The sequence below is a fragment of the Salmo salar genome, chromosome ssa01 (assembly GCF_905237065.1).
Source record: "Salmo salar chromosome ssa01, Ssal_v3.1, whole genome shotgun sequence".
NCBI classification, from domain to species: Eukaryota; Metazoa; Chordata; class Actinopteri; order Salmoniformes; family Salmonidae; genus Salmo; species Salmo salar.
Genome location: NC_059442.1, coordinates 23,189,003 through 23,207,439, shown reverse-complemented (window position 1 = coordinate 23,207,439; position 18,437 = coordinate 23,189,003). Strand labels below are relative to the sequence as shown.

Below are 18,437 nucleotides of genomic sequence, written 5' to 3'. Positions count from 1 at the left end.
TTGATCTCCATACAGTTTTGTTTCCAAAACTAAAATCTGTAACAGAGTGGAATGCGTTTTGTAAAATGCACCCTTTACCAAAGTTGTAAAGAAAATGGCGTTGTTTAGAAGGAATGCAAGGGCGAATAGAGTTATTGCACACGCGCACTTCGCAGAGTAGGCGTTCCCTAACGGAAATATGCAAAGAAATGCTAAAACGCGCCAATAGGATCTCACTAGCTCGTGCTTGGCTATGCCCACTCCCTTGCTTGTTCTTCCCACTGTGATTAACTTGCTCCCATTGGAAACGACAGGCTCTGGTCTGTCTTGAGTTAGTAATACAAATATTTGCTGATACTGTAGGCAACATTCTCTCTCAATCAACTGTAGGCCTATGTATCTTTTACACAAATTATTTATTTGAATTTCAGCCCAACTTATTGCTAGATGTATGAAACCCTAATATGTATTTCAGAATGATTGAATGATATAGGCCTAGATCTGTTCATTAACACACAGTAGGCCTACCAGTTAGCCTACTACCATAATAAATAACCTGAAAGCAAATGACAAAACAACAGAATGAGCAAATTAAGAGATTTATTCAATTTATGATTAAAAGTACACTGCAATTTTGTTCATTACTCACAAATATATTTCTAATTAGTTGTCAATTAAAAATAAGGCTTCAATTCTGAATTTATTTGGTACCCATTTGTACCCAAAATCACACTGACTGTAAAGAAATATGGAGATGTTTGAAAATGTACTGAAGTTGTGTTGTAAAGGCAGGCCTTTTGTAAACATTGTGGATTTTCTATTTCTTCTGATAGTTGTCCCTATATCTCTCACTGCTCCTGTGTCATTTCACTGTTCCCTCTATATTACCCTAACGCAGCAAGCCAGGAAGGAAGTCACTGTGCCCTCTATACTACCCTAATACAGCAGGCAAGGAGAAACATTTCCTATTAGCACTAACTTTGCTGATAACTTCTTTATTAAGGAAAAATGTACTTACTATGACTGTGATATGTGGTTGTCTCCCCTAGCTATGTTAAGATGAATGCACTAACTGTAAATCGCTCTGGATAAGACTGTCTGCTAAATGACGTACTGTAAATGTAAAATGTAAATTAAACTCCTTGAGATACTGGAAACTGAAGGTAGGTTTATGACTAACTATATGTAAAATAATTTGCCTGAAGCCTATTTCCCCCAGACGTTTAAGGCCTATGTTAAACCTGCTATGATATTAAAATTCTCTATCACGTTTAAAACAACAGAAACTGAAGACAGTCACAACAGAAGAGAATGGTTGACAGTATGGTTCCCTGAAAATAGTAAAGCTGCTATTATGAGTGTGTGTGCTTGTTGCCTTTTACTTGTGTGTGTGTGTGTTTGTGTCTGTGGTGTCAGTGTCCACTGTTGTGGAAAGTTGAGTGGTTCTGGCTGAAGATGACAGGTTTGAAAATAGTCCCTGGTTTATTGGTGTAATATTATCCTGATTTACAGAAGAGTCCTGGTTTGGAGATGATGCTAAGGAAAGAGGGTCTGTTGTGATAGGCACACCCAGGCTGAAGCGGACTTAAGGGAATAGTGATTGGTAGATCACTCTGTGGGCGGGACCTGCTAGCTGACTGGCAGTCCGGCGTTGGTCCTCTTGTCACGGATGGAGCTCAGCATGTCTGAGACGAGCTCCTCAAGCCCATATGTCGACTTCCAGCCCCAATCTCTCCGCGCGTTGGAGTCATCAAACCTCACCGGCCAGCTGTCCGCTGCACATCAGGGGACAATCGAGTTTTTACATATCACAACTTAATAAGACTGTATGATGACATCATTCATGGCTGGTGACCGTGTGAAAAACGAACATGCAAGGCTTCCAATATTTAATAGTACTAGAAAAATACAATTTATTTATATCTACTCTATACACTATGAAGGAGAAAACTTTCCATATACTTCTGCTATGGCTTATTTCAAATCACACATCTTGAAGTTCAATAACACTACACAGATCGTCAGACACACACCATTAGGCTGAACAATGAACATACCAATTGTCTGGCGGACAGAGTCAGGGTTATAGGTGACCTTAAGGTGGGGCAGGTGCTTGCGGATTTCCGTGGCCACTTCCTCAGGGGTGAAGCTCATGGCATCGATGTTGTATGTGCGCAGCGACAGCTGGCATTCCGGGGCCTGCATGAACTCCACAGTCGCACGGTGGCAGTCACCAACATGCATCATCGGCAGACGTGTGTCAGCGCGTAAATAGCACTCGTGGTGACCCGTGCTGAGGGCATCATGAAAAATCTGGACAGCATAGTCTATGGGAGGGCAAAAATGTACACAGAATGTATTGGAATATATCCCTATAATGGTGACATTAATAGTTTAATAAATTATTAAATGATAAATATGGGTTACCTGTTGTTCCTCCCCCAGGCTGGGTGTTAGCTGAGATGACGCCAGGATAGCGTAGGCAGCGGAAGTCCAGTCCATACTTGTGATGAAGATACTAACAGAGAGAGATTTAACACAATCGAAGGTACAGCAAATAACCAGCAAAAGCATATTTCTGCAGCATACTTCTCTTAATCTGCCCTATCTGCTGTGTTAATGAATTTACTTACCCTCTCTGAAAAAGATAAATGGCAAAACGATCTCGCTTTTCTTTCTAGATTCCTCTGTCTATAAGAGAGGACCGGCAGGTTGTGTGTGTGTGGATGCGTGCAGGAGTGTGCATTAGACAGCGATGTGGTTGCATTATGACTGCATCTACAACTGTTTGTGTGTGCATGTACAGTATGTTTGTTTGTATGTGTGAACATAACAGGTCACACCTCCCCCATCAGTTCGCCATGCACTTTGGACACCCCATAAATGGTGCGAGGCCTCTGGACACACAGGTCAGGTGCAGGGTCACGGGGAGAAGAAGGGCCAAAGGCTCCGATGGTGCTGGGGACAAAGAGACGTAAACAGCTCTCCAGAGCCAGGTCCAGCACATTATGAAGCCCTAGAAAGTACAGCAAAGAGAGAATCTTTAGACAAAAACATACAAAACATACAAAAAGGGTGGTGCCCTGGATACTGTGATAGCTTTTGTGTGTGATCCTGGAGCTGACCTGTGATATTGATCTTGCGTGCTAGGGCCACATTGGCCTCTCCCACAACACTGAGTAGAGCGCTGTAATGCACCAGCCAGGTGATGCGGTTATTCACCACCAACTCTCTGAGGTTCTTATAGTCCAACACATCAGCATACACAAATGGGCCTGAGGGAGAAGAGAGACAAAGAGTTTGATAAGACTTTTTAAGACTTAAATAGCATTAGCTATTTTGTCAAGGTGCTCACTAACGGAGAACAAACTGTATAAAAATAAAGAAAGTTGTACACTATATTTTCTCCCAAAAATGTAATGGGTAAACCAAAATTTCAGGTTGATCCATTGTTGGGTGTATATATATATGTAGTGTACAACTTTCTTTATTGTTAATACAGTTTTATACAGTTTATTCTCCGTATTTTGAGCTGAAATGCTTAGGAAACCAAAGGTAGGAGACATGTTCTTTTATGCAGAAAATAAGAGGATTTGATAAGCACAGTATGGAGATGTGCATGGTATAGAGATTAAGAGAGAATTGTTGATCAGTCCAACAAAGAAAACGTACCACTTCTGCACACTTCTGGTGGAGGCTTCTTGATATCCGATAGGATAACGTTTTCTGTTCCGTACTGTTTCCTACACATTGATATTCAATTAAGATCTGCAATTTCAGTTCATTCCTACATTTACTGAATTTAACTGGAGTGAACCCCAGAATCCAAACTATCTATTTGTAGATGTTAAATGAGAATTCTACAATCTGGGGAAGATTCAGGCTATCAACATCTCTTAGCCTTTGAAGAAAAGATTGGTCTTTAGTTTTTTCTCACCTCAGGATTTCTGCAAGCCCCACACCTAACTGTCCAAGGCCACCTTTCCATGAAGAGAAAATAAATAATACAATGCAGAATTAATAACAATTCATAAAACAACACATCATCTCAATTGTTAATTTGTATTTGCTCAAAATCGAGAATACATGGGTGAAAATCTGTTTCTTGTATAGAATATCAGAAAAAAAATGGTCTGGGTGTTTTTTCATATTCTGCTCCAACCAGGCTGTGACCTTTTTTTTTTGTTTTCACCAAAGCTTTATGTAGCCTACAGACAAAAAACTGGCCTCAAGCTATTATTCTGCCAGTGGTCACTCGCTGGGGCCTTTTTGTCCCTAGCACAGTCTGCTCACAGCCTATTGTCGTGAGGGAAAATAGGATTGCCACTTACTAAACAGTGAACACAAATCTAAAGGACAAAAACTAGATTGACAACATGCCATTGCTGTTGTTAAAAAATCTAAACAAATGTTTATATTTTCATAAACAAATCAAATGTATTTATAAAGCCATTTTTACATCAGCAGATGTCACAAAGTACTTATACAGAAACCCAGGCTAAAACCCCAAACAGCAAGCAATGCAGATGTAGAAGCACGGTGGCTAGGAAAAACTCCCTAGAAAGGCAGGAACCTAGGAAGAAACCTAGAGAGGAACCAGGCTCTGAGGGGTGGCCAGTCCTCTTCTGGCTGTGTCGGTTGGAGATTATAAACATATATATAAAGCATATACAGCCTATGGTCCATAAAGTGCTATTTGAGATTTAAAAAAATACAATTTAAAAAATGGTTTAACCTGTGATGAGAATTCGTGGGTTCTCCGCAGGAGGTAGGTCAATGGAATCTTGACTGTTCCACCGGCTGATCTTTCGGGGCGACCAACTAAAACTCCGGAATGACAAACTACGCGCCCAGCTGCGACAGCCATGGCACAACGAGCCGAATAGCGCTACAGCGGAGGGCACACAGACCCGCATACCCGATAGCATGTCGAGCTGCTGCCCCTGAGGAAAAAGTTCGATCAAAGACAAGAGGCTATGTTATCTATTTCATCCGTCAAATCAATCTTTCTCAGTAGGAAATTACACCACGTAGGTCATAGACAATATTAATTCTACGGATTTATGTAAATTGACTATGTTAGGCTTAGGCCAATAAGTTAGTTATGTAACATTGTTGTTTAATTTAAAACATCAACTTTATAGTGTTCGTATTGACTGGAACACCACGCGTTATGTATCAGAAGAATTAATAGAAAACAACATTTTACCTGTGTGCTGACAAAAACCTGGAATCTGTCTCAGTTGATCGTGCCAACCACTTGTTGACCAAAATGAAGCTTTACAGATCGCACAAGCGCATCGCACACTAGGCTAATAAACTAATTGATGTAAATTGCGCTGATAAAACGTTTTTCGTGGTATTTAACTCTTAGAATTAAAAGATTAGGCTACCCTCCGATTGGTCACTGAATAAGCGCACCGAGCATCCATTGGGTAACTAAATGGCTGAAGAAAGTCATGCTGGGATACGTGGTTTTCCTCGTTATGATGTAAGAACGCGAGAGGTCACGACTCAATTGTAAATTACTACAATATCCAGCCTGCTACGCTATAGGGCCAACATGTGGGCAAACATGCTGACTACCTGTTTGTATTGTTGCAATGTTGAACAGGGCTGCAGTGTAGAGGCTTACGTCAGAGTCAGAGGGGATTAAAAAAGCACATCACATTAGTCCCAGGATACTTGGGGTGGATCATCACAATACAAATGTTGGCAAGAAATAAGCTATGAGATAAATTAAATTCCTTTTAATAAAACGTTTGCATATTGAGTACCTTGACATGTATCAAATTATTCCAAAAATTGCTAAAATGTAAAGTGTTTGTAGGTCAAAAATAAAAATACACAATACATTATAAAAAATAAATATGGACTTGCAGTGAAAACGCTATAAAAAAGGTAGATCCAAAATATATGCATGTAACCATGAGAGAAAAGTATTTAACAGTGAGGAACTTTCACAGTATGCGATGCAATTTGATATTCTTTGGGATGGATGAATACCTATCTAATTCATGTCCATAGAAGCATACTTTTCTCACAATAAAAGTATATATTTGTTCTCTTCCTCAACAGCCAATCAACCAGGATGAGTGTCACTGTGTGTTCCATCAGTCCAGTGTGTCACTGTATTTTTCGACCCCACTTTATCAGTGTTTTCAACTTGCCCCACGGCACTCAATGACAAGGTTCCGCAACTCCTCCTGAGCCTTCTCTAGGTGCACAGCATGTTGGGTCCAACGCAGGAACAGACCTGATACACATCCAGACAGAGGAATCTTGGTAGTAAATAATGTATTTATATACATGATCTACCATTTCATTGCTTATTACTCATCAATTAAGAAATTGCCTTATTTGATACTCTTAATGTAATAACTATTCAAATTCAACATTTAGCATACTGTATGTCAGAGGGCTGCAGTAAGGGAGAGCCGACTCAGATCTGCCTGTGTTACTGTGGCAACTGTAACTCACCTCTCCAGAGCTGCAGGGACTGTGGCTGAACAGAGGGCCAGATGGCCAGCTCAGTGGGCTCATACAGGGGGTTAGAGTAACGCTCCCTCTCACTGGGCTTCAGGAGGAACTGGAACAGACAGTGGGTTCTCTCCTTCACCCCTGCAGCACACCTGATGAGAGCGAAAGAAAGAGGGAGAGAGAGAGAGAGATGAAGAGTAACTGGAAAGGTACAGACAGATGGACAGACGGATGTGGATTTAGTGTGGATACACTAACATCTTGGACAATGACTGTGGATATAAGGACAGTCTGGACAACGCATGAATGTCTCACCTCTCCTGGTCACTGTTGCAGAGGAATGTGCCATAGTCTGAGGCGTAGACCTCCATGGCCAGCCGCAGCAGCAGAGGCTCAGAGAAGCCCATGGCCAGAGGGAACTGTCGGGCCAGCTGCCACACACAGTCCAGCAGCAGCACGAACACTGGAGCCTCCAGCCTCAGACGGGCGTGGGAGTAGGCTGAGTGGGCACAGCGCTGCTGGAACGGGTGACCTGCCTGTGGAAAGGGAGTACACACACACATCAACAGATCAAAAAACACACACTCTGAGATAAAAACACACACACAGCTTCAGCTAGTATAGCTAGTTAGCCATTGAATGTACACAGGACTAATGTACACATTACCAGCTCTCAATCTACAGTATATGAGGGTTTGAAAATAGTTGTGACATAAGAGGTAGCGTGTGACTATTTTAGGGGTCTCACCAGTAGCCACTCCCTCTCTAGGAGGCCCAGGAAGCCGGCCAGTGTGCGTGTGTTGGGGTCCAGGATGAGCTGGGCCAAAGAGCTCACCAGAAGGGTGGTGTCTGTGCCCTCTGAGCCATGGACTAGAACAGAGTGGCCATCCCTGGCCAGAGCACCATAGAGGGTTACATAACATAGAACAATGTTACACGTAAACAGGATATTACACAATACAGGAAACAAAACAGCACATCAGCAATACAAAGCAAAACAACACTCATTATGACTCAGTGTAACACTATGCAGCACAGTGTTCAAATCAAATTTTCAAGAATTCTTTCAGAATGTAATGCGATCGGCATTTGATAGTGAGGTATTCCAGATCGGGAGAACAAAATGACTTGAGTTCCTGTACGTTACCACAATCACACCACTAGTAGTTAATCATAAAACATACACAAGAGCCTTTCTTTTTCCCGGAGAGTTCTTTCTTCCTGTCCGCACGAGAACCCCGCTGGCTGTATGGACGGGGACAGTATATCCGGAGAGAGAGATGATTCCGTGAAACAGAGTATGTTACAAGTCCCTGATGTCTCTCTGGAAGGAGATCCTTGCCCTGAGCATGTTTATTGTCCAGGGATTGAACATTAGTGAGTAATATACTCGGAAGCGGTGGATGGTATGCACATCTCCTGAGTCGGACTAAAAGCCCACTCCGTATTCCTCTTCTCATTCGGGCGGGGTCTTACATGATGATGTATGATTATTTTGTCATTTTATTTATTTAACTAGGCAAGTCAGTTAAGAACAAATTCTTATTTACAATGACGGCCTAGGAACAGTGGGTTAACTGCCTTGTTCAGGGGCAAAACGACAGCTTTTTACCTTGTCAGCTCGGGTATTCGATGTACCAACCTTTCGGTTACTGGCCCAAAGCTCTAACCACTAGGCTACCTGCCGCCCCATTCTGAAAACATTACATTTAGGGTTATGAGAGTAGAGTGCAAATCTACCTCTCCACACACTCTGCCAGTAGGCCTGCTGTGGCCAGGGCAGTGTGGACGTGAGAGAGCCATTTGGAGTTCTCCAGCTTGCTTAGCCAGCGATCCACACTGTGGGAGTGATCCCCACAAGCCTCCACCAATTTTATCAGACTTTCCTGGAGCACCTTCCCCCTGGAGACACACACACAAATATAACTATTCAGTCAACAGGCATAGAGCTACAAAAAAGGGGTTGGTTAAAGCAGAAACACCCTGGCAACTCAGTTAGACATACGTAGCCACAAACAAATGAAAAAACTCACACACACACACAACAGGCAAACACACAGACAGACACCTTTCCAGTTGACGGTGCAGTCTCTTCCAGCAACTGTAGCTAGATTTAGATTCAAACCCGCCCCCTGTCATCCTGGCCTGCTGAGCCTGTTGGTTGGAGCGGGTGTCAATGATGTAACCCAGCCCAGAGCCATCAATCACTGCCTGGAGGAGGAGCTCATCCTCTCTGCAGCGCTTCCTATTGGCTCCTGTCAGGGGTTGGCTGCTGCGCATGATGACCTGGGAAACACAATTTTGCTATTTGATAAAGAAGTGCTCCCGAGTGGCGCAGCGTTCTAAGGCACTGCATCTCAGTGCTAGAGGTGTCACTACAGACCCTGGTTTGATCCCGGGCTGTATCACAACTGGCCGTGATCGGGAGTCCCTTAAGGCGGCGCACAATTGGCCCAGCGTCGTCTGGGTTAGGGGAGGGTTTGGCTGGGGTAGGCCATCATTGTAAAATAAGAATTTGTTCTTAACTGACTTGCCTAGTTAAATAAATAAAACATTCTTTTTTTTAAACCATCTAATGTCAAACAACATTAATTACTGTACATTGTAGTGACATAAAAGTATTTGTGTGTGTGAATAAGTGCATATGTGTGGATCCATGTGTATCTCACCATGCCATTTTTCCTGTGGTAATAACAGAGGACAGGGAAGCGGCCCCCTTGTCTGAACTTGGCCACCTTCACCAATGTCTCATCGTCTATGGAGTGAGGGACAATAACAGCAGGGGGGTAGGAGGGACACACAGAGTAGTCCTTGTTCACATGACTCAGTCTCCACCTGTCCTGCTGCAGAGAAGGAGATAAGATAGGAAGACACAACAACACAGATCAATAGGTACATACTGTTCACTGTTAAAAATAAGAGTGATTTGACGTTCTACAGTATAAAGAACCTTTGAGGGCCATATATGAAGCGAGCCATTGAACCCTTTTTGGTTTTAAATAGTATGATTTCTTTTAACAGTACCTACACCCACTATCTTGATTCTAATAGGGTCTCTTAACATAGCGATCCCCAGGCTATGTGTTTTAGAACTAGAGTAAATTCCCCATGACAAGGGTTCCACAGGAAGCTGACTATATAGATGAGCATGGATTCATGTCGTTTCTCACATGTATTGTTTACACAGTCATAATGCAGTAAGTGGAACCACATGTAATCGGCTGCAGGGCTGGTATTGTGGCCTCAGCAGGATTCATTTATCTGAATCTTGACCCCTCCATTTGGTCTCCCCAGTGAAAAACCCAGCAGCGTTACAGCTCTTGACACAAACCAGTGCACCTGCTACCATACTCCGTTCAAACGCACTTAAATCTTTTGTCTTTCCCATTCACCCTCTTGAATGTCTCACATACACAATCCATGTCTGAATTGTCTCAAGGCTTAAAAATTATTCTTTAACTCATCTCCTCCCCTTCATCTACACTGATTGAAGTGGATTTAATAAGTGGCATCAATAACGCATCATAGCTTTCATCTGGATTCACCTGGTCAGTCTATGTCATGGATGTTTTGTATAGTCTTAATGTGTGTGATGATTGGCTCTGATTGTTGCATTTACTCTAAAACGACTGGACATCTGTGTGTGGGTGTTTGTGCTGCACTCACTAGCTCCTCCATTTGAGCGTAGTTCTGTTCAGGCGATGAGAGGCCCCACTGGTCCTGCAGACTGAGTGTAAGCGGTCTGTAGAAGAATGGATACATATCGGACACAATGTCCAGAGAAGAGAGATGCTGCAGAGAGAGAGGAAGAGAGAGGGAGAGCGGGGGGGGGGGGCAACAAGTTTACGACTAGTCAAAACAAAAAGCAAAACACTAATTGTAATGTTGTTAAACCTGTATGACTGTAATACTAGTTTTTACATGCTGGGTATGTATGTACAGCCTGTGTGAATTCTACCACCCTGCTACTGTACCTCAATGGAACGGGCAATGTTCAGGCACTCCTCCATGCCTGGAATGTCCAGCTGCAGAACACACAGGTCCTTACACTTGAGGGTGATTGTTCCAGAGGACCCGGAAGGCCTTCATATGAAATACACACGCATCATTATAGGGCTTCTGTCTAACCCCACATATTACCCTCAACACTCCCTCTCACGGTTCCATGATCTAGGCTGCCTCCCCTCCAAAAAAAGTCCAACCCAACCAGCTGGTGGGAGTGGAGATTCTCTCAGAGAAAGGATGAGGCCCGCATTTCCCCTCCATATCAACTCTTTGTCTGCACTACACCTCCAAATGTACTGTCTGAACCAGATTCATAACTGCAGTAAATGAGCACTGAAATTCCTGCATTTGGTTCTTCGCAGTTCATGACACAAAGCATATGGAGAGGTTTCAGTGATGGCATGTGAGACAGAGCTTGAGCTTAGGTGGGATTGGTTATTATTCCTGCAGCATCAGAATCCTGTTATTTTCGCACAGTGCTGCACAGGACATGGATAGCAGCACACTGCAAAATGCACAAACACACAAACTCACACGCAAGGTGTCACACTTATGTCAAACCTTTGACTCTGGCCTGTACTAGAGAAGAGGCTGGAATAGCCCAACAGGTTTTCCACACTGGGCATGGTGGGAGAGAGACAGCGAGAAGGATGGAGGGAGAGAGACAGCAAGATGGGTTAGTGAGACATGTTTATCAACAGGCTACACAGGCACCCTGACCCAACATCCAGACTGATGTAGGCTGGGAAAATGTTAACATGTTAAACACTTTATTAGTAACTATTAGTTTCCCCAATGTGACAATTGGCTGTCAGCACATTGAAATATGGGGTTCAGGCAATATGGCAGCAGTTCTGTATAAGGCTATATGGTCCATCATTACACCTTTGAATATGACATTTAAATACTTTAGTGGAAAAAGCGGTCACCTATTGCCCTCACCCCACTTACCTTTTCTCTATGGCATCGATGTTTCTGAGAAGTAACAAGACCAGCCGCGAGCTGTCTCCATCTCTGTTAGAGAAGAGCAGGTGGTGGCCAGTTACGCATAACGTTCCTTGCGTCGGTGGATGAAACGGCCGTCTCAGAACGACATCTTCAACGTTCGCGGTCTTTATGTGCTCTGAAAACTCCATCGCATCAGCGCAAGATGACAAGAAGCGCACGGAGATCCAAGTCGCGCGCGCCAGAAAAAGTCTTCGCAGCTTATTTTCCTCTTCTGAAACTTGTTTAGGCTACTTATCTGAATGATTGAAATTAAACCACTTATTCTTGTCCCATTGAAAAGGGGCGTGACACGGTCCAAATGTAGCTAGGCGAAGGGTTTGTTTGAAGATAATAACCTCTTCATAGCAGTTCTTTCCTTTCGTTTTCTCATTAACCCACCCTGCCTGTGGGGACACCTCTTTAAGCCATACTTGGCTGCTTTACAACCAGCCCTTAAAATGTGAAAACATCTTGTGGTTACAAAAGAAGGAAGTGAGCGTTTCCTGGAAGCAGTGGTGAAAGAACACAAAGTCAAAGATCCTATCTATAGAGGGGCAATTCATTTCAAAATGCCTATTAGTGTGTAGCCTAATATTGGGTTTGCATTTTGTAGATAATCTTGTCTAAAAAAGTGAATACAATTCATACTCGGTTCATATTCATACCCAGTTCATGATAAGATAATGGTATCGTCTGCATCTAGTCAGTCATTATAGCGTATCTACAGGGCTCTGGTACCTGCTGGCGCCTGAAGAACTGACAATCTGAAGACAACAAACCTCAGGACAGCAAACCTCACCACTAGACCATTGGAGTTGAGTATGTATAGAAATCACATGCTAGATTTTTTGAGTGAAATCAGCTGCTGAGTGATTTCTGTCTTAGTTTACATTACTCATTGGTTTGATATGATTTAGTAGCCTCGGCTTCCAACCAGGTAGATGCTACTTCTCTAGTAACTTCAGGTCACTAACCTAAAGCAAGACACTTTATTGGTCAATGTTTGTGAATACCCTTCTCATTTCCTGTGTGTGACCTAGTCTTTGATAGTATATATATATATATATATATATATATATATATATATATATATATCAATCATCCGGAGATCAAGTAATAGGTGAGTAAATGTTTACACACATATTGTCGAAAACATGCAGCAAATTGCTATCCCATCCATCTTCCCAGCCCATTACTGGGTATTATTGGGCAATTGACCAGAAGTGTGTTCGAAAATTACCACTAGATGGAGGCATTGCCTCAAATTAAGACATTCCAATCATTATTTCTCAGGAGTTTGTCAGCTGTTTGTCAGCAAGACCATTAACTAATTACATGATGTTTGTGTACCTGTACCTGCTCTATTAAACATGGAATGGCTACACCACAATATTATCTGATCAAATCTAATCAAATAACATATTTTAATTACAAACATAAACCCTAAATGTATCGAGGAGCCATCTTAAAGAGATTCTCTGGTACGTTTGTATACTTTTTAGCCAGTAGTTCTGAAAGTAGCACTCAGGATACAAAAGTAGTCCTTAAAATTGCATCCTCTGTCACATATGTGCAGATATGTGCACCAGGTCATTGCGCTCACTCTCTTTCTCTCTCTGCTGTGTCCACTGAGCCGGGCCCACACTGCAACCTTATTGGATAACACTGGACAGGCCTCTCCTAGCTTTCACTGAAATTTGAGGGGCTGAAGCTCATTGGCAAGAACTGGAATTGCTAGGGGCTGGCCCAGGTTGTGGGAAATGTAGGGAAAACAGCTTCAAGATAACAATTGCTTTCAAGCTAGGGATTTTGTGGCTAATTGAAGTAAGACAGTAAGTCTGCTCATAGATAATGCATTTATGAACTACACATCCAGCTCAAAGCGGGAGGTTTCAAAAATACCTTTTTAGTCGCCAAAGTACAGGAGCATGTCTTTAACATAATACGTTTAAGAGATATGGCTAAATCAATTTCATCCCATTGCTATTTTAGTGTTTAAGGAATTTAGGGGATGAAATTATACAAAACCTTTGAACCATTGACATGTCAAATCATTGCATTCCAATGTTAAAAGCGGCACATGAGTGCTGCCGTAAGTGGACACGGCAAACTATTTATTTCACCTTAGTGTGGTCAGGTGGATAACATGAGGGAGGCTACTTGCATGAACTACACCTCTTCTCCATAATGGATATGGGAGGCCACTTCTGCTTCTCCTTATCATTCTATAAATAAAGGATCACCAGTACACTCCAATCTAGAACTGGCAAGCCCAGTGACAGAACACTTCATGTGCTTCAAGAGGCATCGTGCTCTGTGAATAACTAATTCCAACTTTTTTGCGGCCTCTGAAATGTCTTTTTACGCAGATCCTTTTTAAACGTCTAGAGCACTTGCAATGGATTTTAAAGAGCTGGGAGGTGAGGATAACCTCGACGAAGATACCGAGGGAGAAGCTGAGGATTTGAACAATGTGAAAGCACTTACCGAAAAACTAAAGTTACAAACCCGCAGACCATCATACTTTGAATGGCAGGAGCGCTTGCAGAGCCAACCATGGAAGGAGAACCCAAATGGTTCAAAAAATGGCCAAGAGACTGCAGAGAAATATGTGCTCTTGCCTGAAATTACGCGGGATGAGAACTCAGATCTAACCATCCGCAACATCTGTGGCTTCGATAGCATTAATGACGCGTTGGAATTTCTTAGGAAAGAGTTGGTGAGCACACATTTTCTGAATGCCGAAATTCAACATAATTACCCTTTTTTCTCCACCTCTGACACGGTTATTTGTACATGGACATGTTAGAAATTAATTAGGCTACATTATCTCTGCATTTCCTAGATATGTAGAATACAACGAAAATATTATAGTACATATGAATAAGCAGTGGTGTGATGTACTTATTAAGTAAAAATACTTAAAAGTACTGCTTAAGTCGTTTTTTGGAGTATCTGTACTTTACTTTACTATTTATATTTTTGACAACTTTTACTTTTACTCCCCAACATTCCTAAAGAAAATAATGTACTTTTTACTCCAAACATTTTCCCTGACACCTAAAAGTACTTATTACATTTAGAATGCTCAACCAGGACAGAATTAGTGCACTCTATTAATATAACACTTTGTCATCCCTACTGCCTCTGATCTGGCGGACTCACGAAACACAAATCCTGTGGTTGTAAATGATGTCTGAGTGTTGATGTGCCCAAGGCTGTCCGTAATTAAAAATATTAAGAAAATCGTGCCGCCTGGTTTGCTTAAAATAAGGAATTGGATGTATAGTAATTACTTTTACTTTGTACTTTTACTCAAGTATGACGATTTAATACTTTTTCTTCCACTGTACTTAAGTACAATTAAAACCAGATACTTTTAGACTTTTACTCAAGTATGACATTTTAGTACTTTTTTCACCACTGTGAATAAGACGCAGTGCAACTATTTGGCAAACGTAATTACCAGGTAGTTATACTGGTTTGGTTTGGCATCCTCATGACGCACATGAACCAGAGCGTAGAGTCTCTGTGCCAGATGCCGCTGTTGCGTGATGGAGAGATTTATGGGAAATAATCGTGCTTTCACTGTTTAATTTTGCTTGAATGCCTGTCTGATTAGAGCATGACTTTGTGCTATCTTTGCATCCAAAATAATGCAAACATCCTAAAACAATAGGGACCTTGTGTTAATTTCAGAGCTGACAAATCCCCAAATAGAAAGGCAAAGTATTTTTTCACATAGATCATGTGTCAGTATCATTACACATCAATGGCACCCACTAAATGCAAAAACCTAATCCAGGGGTCCGATTGCTAGAATTTTATATTTGATGACTGATTTCTCCCCATTCTCTCTCATCTCTCTCCTTTCCGCCTGCCATCCTCAGGTGGAGATGCGGTTCCAGGACAACCGTCTGGCTCGGCAGCTGATCCGCCTGCGTGTGGAGATCCACCGGCTGAAGGTGGAGCAGGTGTGTCACCGCCACAAGGAGATGCTGGACGACGCCACCTACGAGCTGAAGGAGTGTGGCGAGGAGTCTGACCTGCTCTGTGACATCCCCATGAAGGCTGCCTTCGCCCTCTCCACCCCCCTCAAACACCTTGGCCTCACCAAGATGAACATTAACTTCCGACGCTTCTCCCTCTGTTAAAACATATTCCACCCTGTGAGGATGGATTTACTGTATTAACACCTCTGTCTAATCTACGCAGGGTAATCAGGGGTGTTTCACTGCAACGGTTTCTGTTATTACACGAGAGGGAAGACGAATGGCTGGAAGAGTATGCAGACAGTAATTAGCCAAGTGGGAGGAAATGGAAATGACTCCTTTGATTCGTGCCCCAGCCCTGACTTGAGAGAGATAGATACAGGCCTCCATAGTAAAGCCCTGTAAGGGCAAAACACAAACCCATCGCATAGCAGCACCTTTCTACTGTACCTCAGGGAAGGTGCTGACTGATAGGTCAGAGTAGACAGGGAAGATAGTGATGAGGTGTGGATCTGGGATGGAGTTGGTGCGAGTCTGGATCGCCATGGTGTCAGATCAATTGCACTGTACAAAGGCAATAGTTAAGATGACCCTCTGATAGAATGAATAAGACTGCCATGATGGTGAACACAACTGTAACTAGAGATGTCTCTTGAGAGTTGCAAAGGGGAATTGTCTTTCTTCAGATGAAGAAAAATCTATCACAGCGCTAACACTCGCTAACTTGAGTTCCATACTCTAACCCCAGCCCAGGAGGAAGTATATATAAGACACTAGTCACATCACTAGGGACATGTTCCCAAACCCTGTTGAAGGCCAGGCCCCCCCACCTCTGTGTTGGCAGAGTCCCAGACAGCAGTCCACAGGAAGCTGGAGGTTACGTTCCAGCATTCTTTCACCTCTTTAGAGACCAAAAACAACAAGGACCTCCATGGGGTCATGGCTTCAATGATATGACATAATTGGAGGCTATGTCCTATGTACTCCATGCATTTTATTTTCCATTAGATGAAGACAGATCACAGTCCAATGTGACAATGTTGTGTCAGATTATCAGGGTTGAGTTTAGATGTGTTTAAAGATATTGTTCTCAGGAAGAGAGATAGGAGGAGAAACTGAAAGTATCTTTGGGGAAATTAAGAGGGAGTTAATTTTGAACAAGATTTGGTGGGTTTTTATCGATGTTTGCTGAATATTACCCAACAAAGTTTAAAATTTAAAAAGTTTCAAATTTTGTTACAAAGTTGTAATACATAAAAATGTAGATTTGTAAGTGCCTTATGTACAGAGTTTTCACCTATATAATGCAGGAATATGTTATGGTTATCATTTAATCTATGAGGGAAATATAAATGATTGGAGACAGAGCTGTTCTTTGAAGATGCTTGTTGTTAAACGTTTTTTTGTTAGCTATTAACTCACATATAAAAAGGGAACAAACTTGAAATTGAAAATAATGTTTTTTTTTAGTTGTCTGTCTATCCATTAGAGAACTGGGTAAATGACCTCTGTCAATACCTGTGACCTCACTGAGTGCTCATTTAGCTGTAACCTTTCACATCCTGAAATTCCATTAATGCACAGTTTCATCTTTCAACTGCATCAGGCATTCATCTTTTTAAAATGACGTGGTGTAGGCTTAACTTCTCAGAAAAACCCTTAAAGGTCCAATGCAGCCATTCTTTATCTCAATATCAAATCATTTTTGGGTAACAATTAAGTAACAATTGGTAGAGCCCCACCAGCCAAACCCTCCCCTAACCCGGACGACGCTCTCCTAACCCGGACGACGCTCTCCTAACCCCTAACCCGGACGACGCTGGGCCAATTGTGCGCCGTCCTATGAGGCCACTCAGGAGGTCTTTTCAAACAGTTCTTACACCATGAGGGTAGTTGTCATAATTTTCACAATTTCACAGTATTATTCCAACCTCATAGTGTGAAAACATAACTAAAACACAGAAAAATCACATTTTTGACTGCACAGGGCCTTTATGGGGTACAAGAATAAATTGATGAGTTCATAACCATGTCAAGTTGTTTTCAATTATTGTACAAAATGGGTACATATACAAGATGTGTGAAGTAGACGTGATATACTAGTTTATGAGATGACCTCATGTATGACGTGAGAGAGAGAGAAAAAAAGAGAGAACCAGGCCAATTGGAACCATTGTAATGAATGACAGGATAAATACAGGGTACACAGGGTCTCAGGTAGTACCTTAAGGCCTGGTCCTTCATTGGATATCCTCATGTCATTTCCTGTGTAATGTGGTTTCTATTCCTAGTGTCTCTCACCTATGCTGTTACCATTTTTCATAAAGTTCGACTGCCCTGCAATTAAGATGGTTTTCTCTGTCCTCACTCCCCTCACATGTACTGTTAATCAACTAATAAACTGATAGCCCTAAGTACGTTATATCTATGACTGTTTCAGCATTTTTTTAAATCCTCCAGGCTAGAGTAGGCTCTACTCAAGTTCATTTCCTTTGTCTGCAATCAAATACATGCAGTTTTAACTCCATCAAGTAACTATAGTGACACTGCATTGTGTGTCTGTAGGGAAGACAAATGTAATTTCTGTCTATGTCTGTAGATTAGTTACGATACATAGAATATTCTCACAGTGCAGCTTGTGAAATATTGTAGTGTTTACTGACTTTATTGTCCCCTTAGGGAAATTATGTTGGTGGCATTATCTACAAGTGATGGTTGTGTGCAATAAAATGGAAACACCACACAACTCAATGTAAAGTTTAATATTGCAAACTGCAGGCCAGCCCACTGGTCTTACTGACAAATAATACATAAGACTATGCAATATTACTATTTTAACCAGACATTCAAAAATTATACATACTGTACATTTTCAGTAAAACAAAGATAGGGTGACAGTAGCTTACCACCCCTATGATTTAATGGAGCAGATCAGGAAGCTTACGGGAAACAAAAAACATAGCACAAAGCATTGTTTAGTTTTGAGAATAGAGG

The 18,437-nt window shown here is 42.0% G+C and overlaps 3 protein-coding genes across 7 annotated transcripts; 1 reads left to right on the top strand and 2 right to left on the bottom strand.

Annotated features, from left to right (window-relative positions):
- Positions 1-562: 562 nt before the first annotated feature.
- On the bottom strand, positions 563-5,431 carry LOC106579056 (L-threonine 3-dehydrogenase, mitochondrial-like). Its single transcript, XM_014158526.2, has 9 exons — positions 5,189-5,431; positions 4,715-4,922; positions 3,917-3,959; positions 3,652-3,722; positions 3,105-3,254; positions 2,823-2,995; positions 2,407-2,497; positions 2,037-2,306; positions 563-1,754 (listed from the first exon to the last, which is right to left on the bottom strand). The coding sequence occupies exons 2-9, from the start codon at positions 4,905-4,907 to the stop codon at positions 1,609-1,611; spliced, it is 1,137 nt and encodes a 378-aa protein (XP_014014001.1). The 5' UTR covers positions 4,908-4,922; positions 5,189-5,431; the 3' UTR covers positions 563-1,608.
- Positions 5,432-5,714: 283 nt separating this feature from the next.
- Positions 5,715-11,917, bottom strand: zgc:154055 (myotubularin-related protein 9). Of its 5 annotated transcripts, none has more exons than XM_014157978.2 (11): positions 11,416-11,917; positions 10,999-11,082; positions 10,434-10,542; positions 10,126-10,251; positions 9,129-9,299; positions 8,528-8,745; positions 8,200-8,361; positions 7,208-7,349; positions 6,775-6,995; positions 6,460-6,611; positions 5,715-6,235 (listed from the first exon to the last, which is right to left on the bottom strand). In XM_014157978.2, the coding sequence occupies exons 1-11, from the start codon at positions 11,598-11,600 to the stop codon at positions 6,141-6,143; spliced, it is 1,665 nt and encodes a 554-aa protein (XP_014013453.1). In that variant the 5' UTR covers positions 11,601-11,917; the 3' UTR covers positions 5,715-6,140. The 5 variants fall into 5 exon arrangements, with proteins under 5 accessions (XP_014013453.1, XP_014013381.1, XP_014013525.1 ...); XM_014157906.2 differs by having other exon boundaries at positions 9,129-9,302; positions 11,416-11,914; XM_014158050.2 differs by having other exon boundaries at positions 9,129-9,302; positions 11,026-11,082; positions 11,416-11,913.
- Positions 11,918-12,666: 749 nt separating this feature from the next.
- LOC106579076 (protein FAM167A) lies at positions 12,667-17,865 on the top strand. The gene is made up of 2 exons (XM_014158654.2): positions 12,667-14,170; positions 15,342-17,865. The coding sequence occupies exons 1-2, from the start codon at positions 13,850-13,852 to the stop codon at positions 15,603-15,605; spliced, it is 585 nt and encodes a 194-aa protein (XP_014014129.1). The 5' UTR covers positions 12,667-13,849; the 3' UTR covers positions 15,606-17,865.
- Positions 17,866-18,437: the final 572 nt, after the last annotated feature.

What these genes read in the sequence shown, in the direction of transcription:
- zgc:154055 (XM_014157906.2), bottom strand. Translation starts at nt 11,600, where the DNA reads ATGGAGTTTTCAGAGCACATAAAGACCGCGAACGTTGAAGATGTCGTT. An exon ending in ATAAGTGTGACACCTTGCGT is followed by an intron (nt 10,543 to 10,998) that starts GTGAGTTTGTGT and finishes TTTCATATGAAG; the next exon opens with GCCTTCCGGGTCCTCTGGAA. An exon ending in GTCCCTGCAGCTCTGGAGAG is followed by an intron (nt 6,236 to 6,459) that starts GTGAGTTACAGT and finishes GATGTGTATCAG; the next exon opens with GTCTGTTCCTGCGTTGGACC.
- LOC106579076 (XM_014158654.2), top strand. Translation starts at nt 13,850, where the DNA reads ATGGATTTTAAAGAGCTGGGAGGTGAGGATAACCTCGACGAAGATACC. An exon ending in AATTTCTTAGGAAAGAGTTG is followed by an intron (nt 14,171 to 15,341) that starts GTGAGCACACAT and finishes TGCCATCCTCAG; the next exon opens with GTGGAGATGCGGTTCCAGGA.
- LOC106579056 (XM_014158526.2), bottom strand. Translation starts at nt 4,907, where the DNA reads ATGCTATCGGGTATGCGGGTCTGTGTGCCCTCCGCTGTAGCGCTATTC. An exon ending in GCCTGGGGGAGGAACAACAG is followed by an intron (nt 2,307 to 2,406) that starts GTAACCCATATT and finishes GCCCTCCCATAG; the next exon opens with ACTATGCTGTCCAGATTTTT. An exon ending in CTCTGTCCGCCAGACAATTG is followed by an intron (nt 1,755 to 2,036) that starts GTATGTTCATTG and finishes CCTGATGTGCAG; the next exon opens with CGGACAGCTGGCCGGTGAGG.